Consider the following 18551-nt stretch of genomic DNA (forward strand, 5'->3'; position numbering starts at 1 on the left):
GAACAGCATGTATCGCTCAGGCAATACACCTTCATCAAGTTCTTGCCTATTAGATGCTTCCCCCACCCCCACCCCACAGTTTACAGATCCTTACAATTGAAAAATAACACCCAGCGGAGGCAAGTCAGATTTTCAGATCACACTATGAGATTGGTCACAATTAGCCAGCACCCTGTTATCTGTGCTCAATGGGAAAGAGACAAAACATTTTCACGATTCATCAAAAAAAATTATCTGTCAATGGAAGAAAAAGTTACAAAATTGGACATTGCGAAATGCGAGCGGGCAGTTTCATAATCTGTCACGGGTCTAGAAGTTCTCATAGTGGTGGCTAAATTGGATCGCGTGCCGCTTGCTCATCTGTTTGCAAGCCTTTTCCACGTTTATGGTCATTCCAGGGGGCCCACAGCTGAACACTCCAACCTTCGTAACCTGTTCAAACGGACAAAAGATTAGTTCACTCCTGACCGGAATTCAGGGCTCCCTCGCCCGACGCTGAGCAGGAAACAGAATGATTGTCAATCTTTCTCTCTGTGTGCCTCCTATTGAACCCTTTTTGGCCCCGTTTTATCCATGGAGCCTGGTGTTCATCCAAACCTTGACACCCTAAAGGTCCTAAGGCATGTTTGACGTGAGAACTGCTGAAGAGAGAGACACGTCGTTAAAGCTTTTTATCTTGGAACTCACTCAAGAATGCCAAATTTCAAAGGGAACAAAAGGTTATGCAGCATGAGCAAAGGGTGCCGGTTAATTGGCAATTGACTCTGGTTGAGGCGTTCCCATGAAGAGTACACTATTATCAATGTCCAATGGGGCAGCACGATGGCGTAGTGGTTAGCACTGGGACTACAGCGCTGCGGACCCGGGTTCGAATCCTGGCATTGGGTCACTGTCCGTGTGGAGTTTTCATATTCTCCCCTAGTCTGCGTGGGTTTCACCCCCACAACCCAAAGATGTGCTGGTTAGGTGGATTGGCCACGCTAGATTGCCCCTTAATTGGAAAAAAAAAATTGGGGACTCTAAATTTATAAAAACTAAAAAAAATCAATGTACAATGAACTATTCAACTGTCAACAAGAATAGTTTATTGTTCAAACAATAGTGCAGTGTCAGTTGTCTCTACCTTTGAAATTTGGCATTCTTGAGTCCATCCTGATGTGTACAAGATGAAAAGCTTCGACAGCCGTCTCTTTTCTCACCAAGACTCAAGTTCCGTATTACCAAGTGATTATTTGACCACCCTACATGCCTTTTCTTCTTCCTGCATAACCAATCACTGTGTTGGCATCAATGGCTCAATTTTCACCCCTCAATGGGACAAGTAAAAATGGGCAGCAGGCGCGAATGCCCACGTCGCTGGTGTGCTCGATTCCCAGCACATTCCCTGGCCACTTTCCTGGAGGTGGGATGGGGGCAGAAGGGCTAACCACCTAAACGCAAATACAGATCAAACAGGTTTTTTTTTCTCTTGTGTGGTGAATGTAACGTAGTAATTCACACTGTATTTACCAATACTATTGTAAGCGCAGTAGTGTTATCCGACCACTAGGGGGAGTAGCTCTGGGAATGCTCAGGAGTTTGTACAGGGCTCCACCCTTGGCTCCGCCCACGACTCCTCCCCGTTGACTGCTGTATAAATAACAGAGCTGTCCAGAGCCAGCCTGCAGTTCATCGAGAGTTCAACGGGTAACAGGCTGGCTCTGTAGTAAGTAGATTAAAACCACTGTTCATATCTTAAAGCACGTGCCTCGTGAATTGATGGTTCCATCATCTTGTAATGTTGATTGAGGGGTAAATATTGGCCAAGATACATTGCTCTTTTGGCAAGGGGTCTTTCACATCCATCTGTACAGGCAGGTTCAGCATCTCATCTGAAAGACAGCACCCCCCGATAGTGCAGCACTCCCTCGGTACAGCACTGGTCTGTCTGCTCAAACCATGGAGTGGGGACTGGAACCTGAACCTCATAACTCAAAGGCAAGAGTGCTGCCAACTCAGCCACTCAAACCTACAAAAGTATGAAAGCTTACACTCTAAATTCTGAGGCACCCATTATAGGTTCTCAACTTGGTGAGGGGATGGGGAGGGGGGGGGGGGGGGGGGGCGGTCTCAAACTGTAACAAATTTATAAATCTATCCAAATACTTCCATTCCAACATCACCACCATCCCAAGTTGAAGGGAGGTGATCAAGTTGCTCACGGTGAAGTATCAACAGCGTTAAATATAGTTGAGCTTCCGCAATGGCAGCACTCACCTCAGGGTGTACTTCCATCAGCGAGTTGAAGAAGGGGACAAACTGGGGGCGTCCGAAGTGGGTGATGGAGCGAAGTCCGGTGAACAAGCTCCGGTTTGACACCTTCTGGAAGTGACGTTCGCAAATGTACTAGAGCAGGAAACAAGACACCGAATCATTCACGGAAGGGCAGGGGGGGAGGAAAGTTCAACAAGTAACGGATCCGCTTAGCGCTGACCGCGCTCCATTGATAATCAGAGCAGGTTCTTCGATGCCAGGTCAACTGTGTACGCCCAGAACCCCGTGTGCATTCACATTTATTCTAAAGAGCATTGCGGGGCTGTCGTTTTGACCGTGGGACTTCCCTAATGTTGGTACAGGCCAACTACACTTGGTCACGACAAGGTTAGGATAGCCGTGTGTGAAAAACCCATTCAAGCAAAACCAACATTCACCCCCTCCCCTTCAGATCTAAATTCTGGTGCATCGCTCGTGTTGTTGCGGTAACGGCGAACATAATGAATGGAAACACTGGCGCTCAGCTGCAGCTTCCACACGGGATTGCACCTTCAGCATAGTACACCATCTCAATAATAAGAATCTAATAATAATGTTTATTATTGTCACAAGTAGGCTTACCTTAAAAATGCAATGAAGTTACTGTGAAAAGCCCCTAGTCGCCATATTCCGGCGCCTGTTCGGGTACACTGAGGGAGAATTCAGAATGTCCAATTCACCTTAACAAGCACGTCTTTTGGGACTTGTGGGAGGAAACCGGAGCGCCCGGAGGAAACTCACGCAGACACGGGGAGCGCGTGCAAACACCCCACAGACAGTGACCCAAGCCGGGGATCAAACCTGGGACCCTGGAGCTGTGAATTAACAGTGCTAAGCCCTGTGCTCCTGTGCCTCACCTGAGGTTTATCGAACAAAAACGTGGCACCGGACTTCTTAAGGAAACCATTATGGCAGCTGATCAAATGCTGTTTCAAAGGGGTAGCTTTGAAGGAGCATCTTAAAGGCGGAGTGAGAGAGAGGTGAAAGTGGATAATTTTAGGGCAGTAATGACAAGAGCTTAGAGCTTTGGCAGCCGATAGTGTGGCTGCCAGCGGTGGAGTGATTTAAAAATCAGCGATGTGCAAGAAGCCAGAATTGGTGGGGGAGGGTGGTCGGAGATTTTGGACGTCTGTAGGGTTGGGAAAGGGAACATATGTAGGGAGTGGGTGAGGCTACGGAGGGATCTGAAAACAAGGATGGTGATTTTAAAATTGAAGCATTGCTTGACCGGGAGCTATGTAGGTTGGCGAGCACAGGTGACCAGCAAACTCTCGGCATTAGTTATGATGCAGGCATTAAACTTTGGAGGAGCAAGCGGGAGAAGATGGGAAGCTGGTGAATAGAATGTTGGAATAGTCACTCCTGGAGCTGACAAAGGCATGGCTGACAGCAGCAGCCGAGCAAAGGCAGGGAATAGAATGGAGAGCCAGGGACGCATGGAGGGCACCCGAGGATTCTTGAATTCATGGCCCCAAGCTGCTACCTGTAAAGTGCAAACCCCGAGCATTGCTTACAAGCATGGTCGTCCTCAGATCGAACTTCTCCGCCAACTGAGTGATGTAGATGTGGACAGACACCAAGGAATTTTTATCAGTCTCCTCAACTTCACGGATGACGTCCTCCATCCATTCAAACTGCCTCTGTGTCCGAGTCACCCAGATGAAGTAGATCTGGAAATGGGGGAGTAGTAAAACGTGATTAAAGCAAAGCAAATAGATCCGTGCAAATGTAGGAAGACCTGGAATTAGCCCAGAGCCTCGAAGAAGGTGAAGTTTCCTCCAGATCGCAAAGCCCTGAATATTTAATGCAGATGCAAGTCATGCACTCCATGAATACTGCCAAGGGTTATGTTCCCTCCTTTGCGTAACCACCATACAAAAGCTCAGGAGATCAAAGCCGACTCAAACAGACATTTGTTTGTAACTAAAAAAGGCTGCAAAGTGGCGTACAGCACGTAGTTCCCAACCGGGTCTACCAATCATGCCGGTCCCAATCCTGGCTGGTTTTTAAGGGTTGATTCCATGAGCCCCCAGCTTCTGGGCCTCCGCCCGTCAGTGGGGAAGCTCGTATTCCATGCACCTCACAGGGTGATCAATCAGGTCATCCCCATGGGTTTGGTGAGGGTTACTACACAAGCAAAATGACTCTCCTGCTCGCTGATAGAATAGATAGAATTTACAATGCAGAAGGCCATCTGGCCATCGAGTCTGCACTGGCCCTTAGAAAGAACACCCTACCTATGCCCACACCTCCACCCTATTCCCGTAACCCCATCTAACCTTTATTGGACACTATAGGCAATGTAGCATGGCCAAGTGACCTAACCTGCACATTTTTGGACTGTGGGAGGAAACCCGAGCACCCGGAGGAAACCCACGCAGACACGGGGAGAAAGTGCAGACTCCGCACAGACAGTGTCCCAAGCCGGGAATCGAACCTGGGACCCTGGAGCTGTGAAGCAATTGTGCTAACCACTGTGTGACCGTGGTGCCCTTATCACATCAGGAAGTTGCACGGGGCTTGTAGCCATCGTCGGTCTTTGGAACGAAAGGGCGGAAAATCATGGGTAGAGATCGAGCTTGCAGTGGGGAGGAATGTGCAGGGCTGTGTGGGGAGGGTGGCTAGACCAGTCAGAGGGAATGCCCAGCCCTTAATCACATGACATATTTACAATCTGGAACCACTGGTCATCCCTGGGGGCAGTAAGTGAAATCTCAGATCCAATAAATATTTTCTAGAAACCCACTTCATGTTACTAGATGGGAACGCAGTTCAAAGTTCCCAAGACAACACAGCCTCCGAACCAGTGCCAGGAAATCAAGAGGAATCTTTTTTTTCACAATGCGTTCGCAACTTTTGGATTCTTGGAACACAGATTCACAGCATTATCGTGAATCGTCACCAGTTAACCAGCTTGGAGTGACTAATGTTCCTCAGATGCCACAGCACGCGATACTGAAGGAATGATTCCCGCCTCATCTTGCAAAAAATAAAAATAGTCAAGGTTGTTGGAAGGAATTCCCCATTAGTCAAGGTCACCGATGATGTGTGAGGCAGGTTGGTTCGACGTTGACGGCAACTGGATGCAGTGAAGCAGACGTCTGACACAGGAGATGATCCAACGCTGTTTTATGTAACTGGTGGACTGCTGTACATGTTTACACTCTACTAATCTAACTGATGACCACTTACTAGCTTGACCAGACTTACTAGCTACCGCATGGTAATAATTCTCACTAGCTTGTGCACTCTGACTGTCTCAGTAGCTAGGTCCTGAGAGTGGGAGATTCTTAATGCCCTGTGGGCTTTATAGTGGTGGTGTCCTGTCTGGTGATTGGTTGTTCTGTGTCGTGTGTGTTCATTGGTCACCCTGTGTGTCAATCACTGCCTGTCTGCATCTTATTAGATACATGAATGGATATTATGACATCTCCCCTTTTTTAAAAATAAATTTTGGAACGTGGAGGTATATACATACGTGACTATGTACAAGTGGTGAGTTAATGAACATATATACATGGGAAGGTGTCTATCGTGCAGATACAGAGCAAACTGAACAAAATGTACAAGAGTTAAATCTGTGGATTCAGTCGTTGAGGCGGGCGACAAATTCTTGTCGATCACCGCGGAGGTGGAGCAGGAGACGCCGGCACTTGAACAGGCGAATTGCTCCCATTGCAGTGGTTTCGTCGACAGGCGGGATCACTGGCAGATCGGTGGCCTCATGGCAGGAGACGTCCGGAGGAAGCATGATCACCGGCGGAGCAATGTGGTCAGATGATGGGCGGGGATCTCTCTGCAGCGTCCTCCTGCTGCGCCGGAGAATGGAGCCGTCAGCCAACTTGAACAATGAAAGACTTTGGGGCGGCCTTCCTGACAACAACAGCTGGGGCTGACCAACCTCCTTCAGGCAACTGGATGTGAACAACATCTGTTGGAGCCAGCTCAGGCAGATCCGTGGCATGAGCATCATACGTGACCTTCTGCTGGTCCCTGGACTGATGTACCTTTTGCAGCACCGTGAGGTGGTCAAGGTCTGGAATATGAATGGCTGGAACAGTCGTCCTCAGGTTGCTGTTCATGAGCATCTGTGCCAGAGACAAACCAGTCGACAGAGGGGTTGCCCTGTAGGCCAGCAGCGCCAAGTTGAAATCGGAGGCTGAATCTGCAGCCTTGCACAACAATAGCTTGACAATAACCCCTTTTTCGGCCTTTCTGTTTGATTGCAGGTAATGGGGACTGGAGGTGATATGACTGACGTTGTAGGATCATGCAAAGTCGAACCACTCTTGGTTGTAGAAACATGGACCGTTGTCACTCATTACTGTGAGTGGTATCCCATGCCTGGCAAACGTCTCTTTGCAGGCTTTGATGACTGACTTGGACGTGAGGTCCAACAATTTCACCACTTCCGGTTAACTGGAGAAGTTGTCGACCAAGAGCATGTAGTCACGGCCATTGGCATGAAAGAGGTCCATCCCCACTTTATTTTTTATTGTTTATTTTTTTTAAATTTAGATTACCCAATTATTTTTTCTATTAAGGGGCAATTTAGCGTGGTCAATCCACCTACTCTGCACATTTTTGGGTTGTGGGGGTGAAACCCACGCAGACACGGGGAGAATGTGCAAACTCCACACAGACAGTGACCCAGAGCCGGGATCGAACCTGGGACCTCAGCGCCGTGAGGCGGTTGTGCTAACCACTAGGCCACCGTGCTGCCCAGCCACTTTAGACCACGGAGAGGTCACAATCTCGTGCTGTTGCAGTGCTTCCTTGGGCTGAGCCGGTTGAAACTTCTGGCAGGTTGTGAAGGATTCCCGCAAATGACCGTTAACTCGTCCTATGCGTTAAAGAACTGGGGACATTGCTTCTTTTGCCAGCCATGAGCGATGTGTTGCATCACGCGCTGCAGTAGAGGATCCTTCACGTACTTGGACCACTCGTTCATCGGTGGCTGTTAAGTTGCTACATACAACTGCACCTGTGCCTCTACGTGGCAGAGGAAGTCGTCCTGTTAACACGGCGTGGTGATGGATCGGGATAGAGCATCCGTAAAGATCAGCTTCTTACCCGATGTGCAGACGAGTTCAAAGTCATATCGGCGGAGACGAAGAAGAATTCGCTGTAGCCGAGGTGTCATGTCATTTAAATCCTTCTGGATTATGTGGACTAAAGGCCTGTGGTCTGTTTCCACCGTGAACTTCGGCAGGCCGCATACGTAGTCATGAAACTTGACTATTCCTGTCAGGAGACCCAAGCACTCCTTTTCGATCTGGGCATACCGTTGCTCGATTGACGTCATGGCCCTGGAGGCATATGCCACTGGAGCCCAGGATGAGGAGTCGTCTCGCTGGAGGAGCACCGCCCCAATGCCGTCCTGGCTAGCGTCAGTAGATATCTTGGTGGCCCTGGTTGGGTCAAAGAATGCCAGTACTGGGGTTGTGGTGAGCTTCGCCTTCAGCTCCAGCCACTCCTTTTCATGTGGGGGCAGCCACTGGAACACTGTTGAGTTCTTTACGAGATGCCGGGGGGCCGTGGTGTGGGCTGTTATATTGGGAATGAATTTCCTGAGAAATTTACCATCCTGAGGATGCGGAGGACCGCCTTCTTGTCCTCCGGGGTCTTCATGGCGTTGATTGCCAGCACCTTGCCGGCGTCAGGATGCACACCCTGCTGTGAAATGTGGTCACCCAGAAACTTGATAGCGGACCGACCAAATGAGCATTTGGCCCTGTTGAGCTGGAGGCCATTTTCATGAAACCGCAGGAAAACTTGTTTGAGGCGGGCAATGTGATCCTCGGTCGTTGTCGACCAGATGATCACGTCGTCCACATAGACTCGCACCCCCTCGATGCTCTCCATCATTTGCTCCATTCGACGATGAAATACTTCGGAAGCTGATATGATACCCAAAGGCATGCGGTTGTAGCAATATGAAATGAATGAAAATGAAAATGAATGAAAATCGCTTATTGTCACAAGCAGGCTTCAATGAAGTTACTGTGAAAAGCCCCTAGTCGCCACATTCCGGTGCCTGTTCGGGGAGGCTGGTATGGGAATTGGACCGTGCTGCTGGCCTGCCTGGGTCTGCTTTCAAAGCCAGCGATTTAGCCCAGTGTGCTAAACCAGCCCCAATAGCGGCCGAACAGACTGTTAAATGTGCACAGCTTCCGACTCGACGTGTCCAGCTGTATTTGCCAGAAGCCACGGGAGGCGTCCAGCTTGGTAAAGAATTTGACATGAGCCATCTCACTGGTTAACTCTTCACGCTTTGGGATCGGGTAGTGCTTTCGCATGATATTGCGGTTCAGTTGGGATCAATGCAAATGCGAGTTCACCAGAGGGTTTTTTTTACGTACGGAGCTGACCCAGTCTGTTGGTTCCGTGACCTTTGAGATGATGCCCTGGTCGTGGAGGTCTTGTAGCTGCTTTTTCAGACGAGTCTTGAGAGGAGCTGGCACCAGGCGTAGTGCACTGGGGTGGCGTTCGGCTTGAGCAATTTCTTCTGGCGATATGGGAGCATGCCCATTCCATCAAACATGTTGTGGTATTGTATGAAAATGTCATCTATTTCGGCCTGAAGATTCACATCAGGTGAGGCAGTCGCCGGTGTCGAGGACATGGTGTTAACTCGCTGGAACAGTTTCAGGAGCTTGTAGGCGTGAGCACTGAGCAGGGACGTCCTGTCAGGCTGGACGATCTTGAATCGTAATGTTGCCTTGATTGCCTTGTGAGGTACCCCCAGCTGACATGATACACTGGTGGCTATGGCATTGCCATTGTAGTCAAGGAGTTGGCAGGCTGGTGGAAGAATGCTTGGTTGGTCACGGATGCTGTCGAGATTTGACTGTGATACGAGGTGCACAGACGGGCCGATATCTAGTTTAAATCGGATGCGAGCCTGGTTGACTGTGAAGACAGCACACCACCCGTCGTCGAGATCCACACTGAGGATCGGAAGGCAGGTTGCAGGTGCAGTGGAGACCAGTTCGCGTGTGGTTATGATGCCCACCCGATATGGACACTCGAGGCAGTCAGCATCGGGGTCTGTTGGGCTGTCGGGATCAGAATCTTGCATGCCTTGTTGTACCGAGCGGACACTTCTGGGTCTCACCTGGGATCGCTGGCTGATGATCGGTGGAGCGGACCTGCAGAAGGCCACCTAATGGCCAGGCTTCCCACACTGTATACATCGCCGTCCTTTGGCTGGACATTGCTGCTTTAAATGGGCGGAGCTACAATTCGGACACGTTATGACGCTGACATCAGCGCGTTCCGTGCACTATCGCGCATGCGCAGTGCGGTCGGCCGACATACGCACCTACGGGTTAGGGTTTTCGGCCTCGTTGTCCACCCGGTTGTGGTGCGCATGTGTAGGGACCCGGGAAAAGCACGCGAAACAGTCATTCTCCTTGATGGTCAGGCTTGGCATTTTTGCAATGTCCTGCACCCGTTCTGCCTCATGGGAGGCCAGGTTTGCAGTTTATGCCGCCCTGATGTGGGAGTAACAATTCTTGGCATGCTCATGGACTACGCACGTCTCAATAGCGACAGAGAGGGTCAACTATTTGATTTTGAGGAGCTGCTGCCGCAGGGAGTCGGAGTGGACCCCGAAAACGATCTGATCCCGGATTATGGAATCAGCCATTGAATCATAGTTACATGACTGCGCTAGGATGCGGAGATGGGTCAGGCTGGACTGAAAAGGTTCATCCTTACTCTGAAGCCTCTGTTGGAAGATGTACGGTTCAAAGCTCTCATTCACCTCAATGTCGCAGTGGCTGTCGAATTTTAGTAGAACTGTCTTGAACTTTGTCTTGTCTTCACCATCGGCAAATGTAAGCGAGTTGTAGATATGGATGGCGTGATCCCCCACAGTCGACAGGAATAGCACGATAGCATGAGGGGCTGGTTTAGCTCACTGGGCTAAATCGCTGGCTTTTAAAGCAGACCAAGCAGGCCAGCAGCACGGTTTGATTCCCGTACCAGCCTCCCTGGACAGGTGCCGGAATGTGGCGACTAGGGACTGTTCACAGTAACTTCATTGTAGCCTACTCATGACAATAAGCGATTTTCATTCATTTTTCATGATCTTCCTGGCATCCGATGCTGCCTCGAGGTCAGAGGCCTCGATATACAGGAGGAACTTTTGCTTGAAGATTTTCCAATTGGCGATGAGGTTGCCGGAGATGCGGTGCTGCGGAGGGGGCTGGATGTTTTCCATTTCACTGGATGGCTGCTTGCTGGCCGTTGCAGATTCACTCGAGGTAGGTTCGGCAGAATTAATAGCACTCTGGTACCATGATGTCTTCGGCAGGTTGGTTCGACGTTGACTGCAACTGGATGCAGGGAAGCTGGAAACAAACGTCTGACACCGGAGATGATCCAACACTGTTTTATTTAACTATGAACAGCTGTACATGTCCAGCTGTGGGTTGACACTCTACTAATCCTACTGATGACCTCTTACTGGCTTGACCAGACTTACTAGCTACCGCATGGTGATAGTGCTCACTAGCTTGTGCACTCTGACTGTCTCAGTAGCTGGGCCCTGAGAGTGGGAGAGTCTTAATGCCTTGTGGGCTTTATAGTGGTGGTGTCCTGTCTGGTGATTGGTTGTTCTGTGTTGTGTTTTCATCATCCAATGTGTCAATCACTGCCTGTCTGCACCTCATTATATACATGAGTGGATCTTATGACAATTGATCATCATGCAAGTTCTCAAGGACGTGGCTGAACACAAGAGTGTTCAAATAAATGTCATTATAAAATTTATTGCTTCCTTGTTTCCTGAAAACACCTTTAATATTATATATGCATGAGGAACATGAAAATGATGTACTTGGCTCGACTCGTTCAACTGGATTGGTTAAACAAAGACCACATTGTGATATGGCCCTCCATAATTACATTATTCTCTCCCTTTGTGACTTGACTGAGTGCTCTGTTGGTGTGATACAGATCTAAAGACCACAAGATCCCTCATTCGATCCACGGTTCAGGCTACAGGAGGTAATCACAGCTACAGCAGAATTTTATTTCCTCAGTCGCATTGCTAGCAAAGCTAGCCTTTATTGCCCATCCCTAATTGCCCTGGAGGGGGTGGGTAATGAGCCACATTCTTGAATACAACTGAGTGGGTTTGCTAGGCAAACTCAGAGGGCAGTTAAGAGTCAACCATATTGTTGTGAGCTTGGAGACACATATAAGATCCCTACACTGCACAAGGAGGCCATTCTGCCCATCCAGTCAGCACCGACCCTCCAAAAGAGCACCCCGCCTGGGCCCAATCCTCCACCCCAGCCCCGTAACCCCACCTAACGTTTTGGACACAAACGGGTCAATTGAGCGTGGCCATTCCACCTAACCTGCACATCTTTGGACTGTGGGAGGAAACCAGAGCACCCGGAGGAAACCCACGTGGACATGGCAAGAACATGCAAACTCTACACAGGCAGTCACCCGAGGTCAGAGTCGAACCCGGATCCCAGGCACCGTGAGACAGTAGTGCTAACCATTGTGCCACCATGCCACCGCCATCTCAGCCAGACCAGGTAATGTTGGCAGATTTCCATCCCGAAAGACAGTTACAGAACCAGGTGGTCACCACAATACAGTAGTTTCTGGATCGCCATTACTGATAATAGATTTATTTAATTCCTCCAAATTGCCATGGTCGGATTTTGACTTGTGTCTCCCGATCATTAATTAACGTCTCTGGAATGCTAGTCCAATAACATGACCACTAGGCTCCCATTCCCCCATAACTGACTCCATTGTATCGGGACGAGAGGAAGGCACCAGGAAAACATCCATTTAATCCATTCTGGAGAGCTTTCCCAAGTCCTTTGTTGTTAAGCTTGTGGGTGGTGCATGAACCTACAGCTGGACTCAAGTGCTGACCTCAGCGGTCGAATTGCACGTTGACGCTCTCTATATAGGCAAACAGATGATAGCCACATGGGTTCCGTGCCATGGGACTGCCAACGCCAATGTTGATAAGAGTCAGGCACCTTCAGGGGGAGAAGGGGGACGGAATCTGGGGTAAAAGATGCTTGGGAACGGACCAGGACTATGTGAGAGCAGATTTACCTTTTTACACAGTATTTTGCTGTTGATAGTCGACTTGAAGACAAGATCTTTGAGGATCGACGCGAAAGGTGTGACACCAATCCCTCCTCCCACCAGAATGGACACCTCGAACTTGTTCCACTCTTGGTGTCCCTCACCAAATGGCCCGTCCAGGTAAATCTGAGGAAAACAATTTGGTGTTTCAGCCTTTGGTCACAGACACTGTGTTACTGTTACGTTTGTGGTTTGAATGCTTGGGGGAATTGAGCTGTTTATGTCTTTCACAATCCAGGACGATTTTTAAAACCGACCACTTTGATTAAGTGTTCAGTCAGCTGTCCTAATATCTCCTGAGGCGGCTCACTATCAAATTCAGTTTGGTAACACTCCTCAGAAGTGTTTTTACTGCATTAAAGTCACTAAATAAATACAAGTTGGTGTTGTGGTGGAAAATAACTTGACGCCTGTGAACTGAGGGTTGTTTTCTATTTTTTTCAATCATTCATGGGGTTTGGTCACGGGCCAGCATTTAATGGCCATCTCAAATTGCCCCTGAGAAGGTGGTGTTGAGCTGCCTTCTTGAACCACAGACATTCACGTGGCGTTGGGGAGTGCTGACAGTGACGTTAGGGAGGGGGTTCCAGGTTCCACAGTCACCACTCTCCACATGAGAGCGGCGGCGTGGTACCCTGACTCATCACAGTGCACATCTCTGTCCACACGCACCCTACCCTGCCCAGCCCGCACCATGGAAATACTGATCTGCTGTGTTTTCAGAAACGCATTTCACAACGTAGTGACCACAGGAACTCTTTACCCCGCCCCTCATCCACACCATTGCATGACCAGCAAATCTGAAATTCTCCAGGCCTGCTGTCGTTTATAAACCCAAATGATTAATTTATCTGCTCCAAATTTAAATTTGTGTCCCCTTTTCATTTCACATTGCCATTCTAACTCTTTGGGTGAGAGCTTTATTTGGTCTTGAGTGTGAGTATCACTGACCAGGCCAGCGTCAAATGGCTATCTTTAATTACCCCCTGAGGTTGTGAACCACCTTCTTGAATCACTGCAGCCCATCCGGTGCAGGTACACCAGCAGTGCTATTGGGAAGGGAATTCCAGGACTTTAACACTGAAGGATTGGAGATATTGGGCTTGATCATCCGGCCACGCTACGCCGGAAAAGAATCTCGCCGCAGCGCAGCATGGCCCGTGAAAGCCGGGAGACCGCACACTGGGCGGGATCAGTTTTTGGCGAAGCAGTAAGCCTCACTCTAATGTGCAGATTCCCCAAGTACCTGAGGCTTTGGGATTCAATCCCTTCGCCTTGAGGACCTCGAGTGAGCGCCGTTTGTTACTGGTCCCCACAAACGGGGATCAGATGGAACGGCACCCACGGAGGTCGCCAAGGGGATCAGAGGCTCCCAGCTGCATGCCCTTTGGGCAGGGTGGTGCCCTGGCACTGCTGTTGCCAACTGGCAGGGGTACAGCCAGGTTGACACTGCCAAGGTGCCATGCTGGCATTTGTTGTGCGCACGTGATCAGGCCGGGGCTGCCCAGCGTGGGTATAGGGGAGTGCGTGGGGGGCTGGGAGCCCCTCCCATGTTGCGTTCGGGCTGGGGAGGTTAAGAATTTATTTTGTGGGCCTCGAAGATTGGGACCCCATTTAAAAATAGCGTCCTGATGTCTCGTTGCAACGGGGAGTTCCGGCGAGTGGGTTAAAAAACGGGGCTATGTGCGGCCATGGCCCCTGTTCAGGCCTCTTATTCAAAGAGAGTCGCGTTGAATAGCCACGTGGTTCCCGGCACTGAGAGTGACAGTAAACACGCAGCTGACCGCGCTCGCTCGGGAACTTTGTTCCGTTTTGGGAAGACTGCCCCATGGTTGTGAGTCAGGATGGTTTGTGGCTTGGAGGTGGTGCTGGCCGCAAGTGCCTGTTGTCTCTGTTCCTCCAGCTGGTACAGAACGTGTCGGCTTAGAAGGTGCTGTCGAAGGAGCCTTGGCGAGTTGCTGCAGTGAACTTGTAGATGGCGAACAATGCGTCGGTGGTGAGGGAAAGCCAATGTTTAAGGTGGTGGATAGGGTGCCGATCAAGCAGGCTTTTTTTTTAGCTGGATGGTGTCAAGCTCCTATAGCTGGAGCTCTGCTCAAGCCAGTGAATAATTCTCCATCACTCTCCTGACTTGTGCTTTGTAAGCGGTGGAAAACTCTTCGGAGTTAAGAGGCGAGTTGTCACAGGATTCCGAGTCGCCAACCTGCTCTTTGAGCCACAGTATTTGTCGTGTTGGTCCAGTTAAGCTTCTGGTCAGTGGTAACCCCCTCCGCCTCATTCATGCCCTTGTTACCTCTCGACTCAACTATTCCAGCTCCTGGCAGGTCTCCCACATTCGACCCGCCATCGGCTTGAGAATATCCAAAGTCTGCTGCCGTCTTAAGACTGGTACACCTCTCCCCTATTCCACCTTCTCCTTCCCTGTGCTCGCTGACCCGCATTGGTTCCCGGTCTGACAACACCTTGATTTCAAAAATTCTCACATTTGTTTTCAGATCCCAACCTGGCCTTCTTGTCCCTCTCAGTCTCTGTAATCTCCTCCAGCCTCAAACCTCTCTGAGATACAGGACGAGATTCTCCATTAGCCGACGCCGAAATCGGGAAAGGTGATTGGGCGGAGAGTCTGTTCCGATGCCAAAATCGCAATGCTCTCCAGTGCCGCCAATGCATTCCGGAACGCCCCGTACAATAGACGCCATTTTCAAATAATCGGGCGGCCCAACCCGATATTCTCCGGGAACTCCGCAATTCTTCGCCTCCGATGGTCCGAGTTGCTGACAGCACGGTTTACTTGTGCTTTTAAAAGTTGTGAAACCGGTGTGGCGGCTGCTGAGGGAGAGAGACGGGGTACGGAATGTATCCAACATCACCATAGTTTACCGACAGTTGTGCAGCTGGCTGGGGGGCTCCTGACAGGGCCGAGGGGAGTAGTGAGGGGTGGGCAGGCGGTGGGCTGTGGGGTCGGGGTGAACGGCCTCCCCCAGGGGCTGCCCTCTGTCCCCAGCTGAGCCATCAGTTTTAAGGGCGCACTCCAGCACAACCAGCGCCATCTTGTTGGCTGGGATGAGTGTGCGTGGGGAGTGTAATGTGTGTGTGCGGCTGCAGCTTGTCAGCTTCCCGAGTGTAAATCATGGACCCGGCGAATCCTGCAGCGTTTTTCATTGGAATCGATTGTGTTCCAGGCGGCACCGGTACTAGCCCCTTCGTAGTAGCTGAATCGGTCCAGCTGAGGCGCCAGTCTTTCTGTCGTGAAAGTCCACGAATTCTGCTTTGGCGTCAACACTTAGGGCGCGATTCTCCTCTCCCCACACTGGGTGGGAGAATTGCGGGAGGGCCCCCCGACAAATTTCACGCCCCCCTGGTGTCCCCCCGCGATTGGGGCTTGTAGGTGGCCTAGCAAGGAAAGAGCACCACGACTGTGCTCGGGAGGGGACAGGCCCGCGATCAGTGCCCACCAAATCGGACGCACTATTTCCCCTCCGCCCCGCAAGATCAAGTCGCCACGTCTTGCGGGGCGGCTGAGGGGAAAGACGGCCACCGCGCATGCGCGGGTTCGTGCCGTCAGCGTCATGACGTCAGCCGCGCATGCGCGGGTTGGAGCCGGCCAACCTGTGCATGCACGGCTGACGTCATTAGGCGCGCCGGCCACATCATTCTTGGTGCGACGCTCCCGCGGCCGAGAGTTACGGAGCGCCGCTCCTAGCCCCGCCGGGAGGGGAGAATATGGGGTGAGGAGCGGCCGAGTTCACGACGGCCCTCCCGATTTTTTCCGGGAGCGGAGAATTCCGCCCTTAGTCTCAGAAACGGAGAATCCTGCCCACAGTATCTGCACTTGCTTAATTCAGGGCTTTTGAACATTTCTGATTTTAATTCCTTTGCCCTGTGCCTTCCATAGCCTTGGCCCTGAGATGTATCTTCCTACATCTCTCCACTTCCTACCCCGCTTTTCTCCTTGAAGACATTCCTTAAAAACTACCAAGAATTTGATTATCTGGCTTAATACCTCCTTACGTGGCTTGGTGTCATACTTTGTTTTACGATCCTCCTGTGAAACGTTTTTGGAACTTTTATAAAGTTCCCTCTCTCTCAACCTTTCTGCCCCCTGATGGTGCATAGGTCCAACTTTCCAGATTTTTCCCTGACACGCTAGTCTGTCTCCAGGAGTTTATCGTGTGAGGGGCGTTACAGCACATTAAGCATAGCCACACTCACACGCAGGCAAACTAAGAGGGCAATTTATCACGGCGAATCTACCTAACCTGCATGTCTTATTCTGTGGGAGGACCCGGTGGAACCCCACGCAGACACAGCGGGATGTCCAAACTCCGCACAGACAGACCCGAGACCGGAACTGAACCAGTAGCACAGTGGTTAGCACAGTTGCTTCACAGCTCCAAGGTCCCAGGTTCGATTCCCGGCTTGGGTCACTGTCTGTGCAGAGTCTGCACGTTCTCCCTGTGTCCGCGTGGGTTTCCTCCGGATGCTCCGGTTTCCTCCCACAGTCTAAAGATGTGCAGGTCAGGTAGATTGGCCATGCTAAATTGCTCTCAGTGTCCAAAAAAAAGGATAGGTGGGGTTACTGGGTTACAGGGATAGGTTGGAAGTGTGGGCCTAAGTGGGGTGTTCTTCCCAAGGAACGGTGCAGACTCGATGGGCCGAATGGCCTCCTTCTGCACTGTAAATTCTATTATTCTATGAACCTTGGTTCCTGGAACTGTGAGACAGCAGTGCTAACTGATGCTCCACTGTGCTGCCCTTTATGATGTTAAAGATACTGTACAAATATAATTTGTTATTGTAGGTTTACTGATCTAACTAAGTGGTGAATATAGTATCACACTTCTGACATGAGTATTGTGGATGGCGAATGAGAGTTGGCGGGTTAGGGGGTGAGCCACTTATCAAAGGCGATCCGAACTGACTTTTGTTTCCAAATAAGGGGCAATTTTAGCGTGGCCAATCCACCTACCCTGCACATCTTTGCGTTGTGGGGGTGAGATCCACGCAGACACGGGGAGAATGTGCAAACTCCACATGGATAGTGACCCTGGGCCGGGATCGAACCCTGGTCTTCGGTGCCGTGAGGCAACAGTGCTAACCACTGTGCTACCCTGTGGCCCAGCACCCAGACTGACCTGCACCATAACCATGGCTGCCCTAGTTCTGCTTCAACATGGTATTTTTCAACTTGTGGCATGGTTAAGAAAGAAGGGCTTGCATTTATATAGCACCTCTCACAACTACCGGACATCCCAAAGGGCTTTACAGCGAATGAAACACTTTTTAAAAGTGCAGTGCATTGCCGTAAAGTCAGAAATGCAAAAGCCAATTTACGAACAGCAAGCTCACACAACCAGCAATGTGATAATGTCCAGATTACCTATGTTTGCACATTGATTTGAGGGATAATTGTTAGGCAGGAAATCTCCCCAGCTCTTATTCAAGGTCATGTCTGGGGTCTTTGGCATCCACTCAAGAGGGGGCAGCAGTTTAACATATTTCCCCCCCCCCCACACAAAAAAAACAGCTCCTCTGGGAGTGCAGCATTCTCTCAGTACAGCACCGGGTCATCTTCAATTTGTGCTGAAGTCCTGGAGTGGGACAGAAACCCGGGACCTTACAACCCAGACACAGCAGAGCCACCGACTGAGCCACGAGCGAAAAGTAGGAGTAAGCCTGGGAAAAAGTCACGGTTCCAGCCCACAATTGTGTCAACAGGTGGAAAATAAAAGCTGGAAATGCAGAATTGAGGGAAAAATGGAGTCTTGATTTCACTTAATATAAAAGGAAAACAAAGTAAATTTTATTTGGTCTCGACAGTTAAATCACTCATTGGCGAGATCTCAGACGATGACAGCGTGGCCCACTGCAGCTGATCCATCAGCTTAGTCACATATCTGAATTGTCTGTGAAGACATTCCCACGTCTTTATCAATTGCTGTCTATTGGCGATCAATGAGCCAAGTTGCAGGACAAAAGGACTAAAGGCCATGCTAGAATTTTGAGGAGCGCTGGAGCTGAAAATAAACTTAATGATGATTGAAATAACCGGTATTTCACAAAGTCCTATTGAATTGAATGGGACAGAGCAAAACTCAATTCCACTTGTAAGTGGACCAACTTGTACATTT

At 50.1% G+C, this 18551-nt stretch overlaps 1 protein-coding gene across 1 annotated transcript in view; it reads right to left on the bottom strand.

Moving 5' to 3' along the window:
- Positions 1 to 226: 226 nt before the first annotated feature.
- The window catches only part of LOC119956723 (dual oxidase 2-like), a 107028-nt gene continuing 88703 nt past the window's right edge, over positions 227 to 18551 (bottom strand). Inside the window, exons 31-34 of the mRNA XM_038784060.1 lie at positions 12388 to 12546; positions 3807 to 3962; positions 2257 to 2385; positions 227 to 432 (exon numbers count right to left, since the gene is read on the bottom strand). Coding sequence (XP_038639988.1) covers positions 310 to 432; positions 2257 to 2385; positions 3807 to 3962; positions 12388 to 12546 — 567 coding nt within the window. The 3' untranslated portion in view covers positions 227 to 309. The remainder of the gene's footprint in view (positions 433 to 2256; positions 2386 to 3806; positions 3963 to 12387; positions 12547 to 18551) is intronic.

Source organism: Scyliorhinus canicula, chromosome 24 (genome assembly GCF_902713615.1).
Source record: "Scyliorhinus canicula chromosome 24, sScyCan1.1, whole genome shotgun sequence".
In the NCBI taxonomy this organism is placed as follows: Eukaryota; Metazoa; Chordata; class Chondrichthyes; order Carcharhiniformes; family Scyliorhinidae; genus Scyliorhinus; species Scyliorhinus canicula.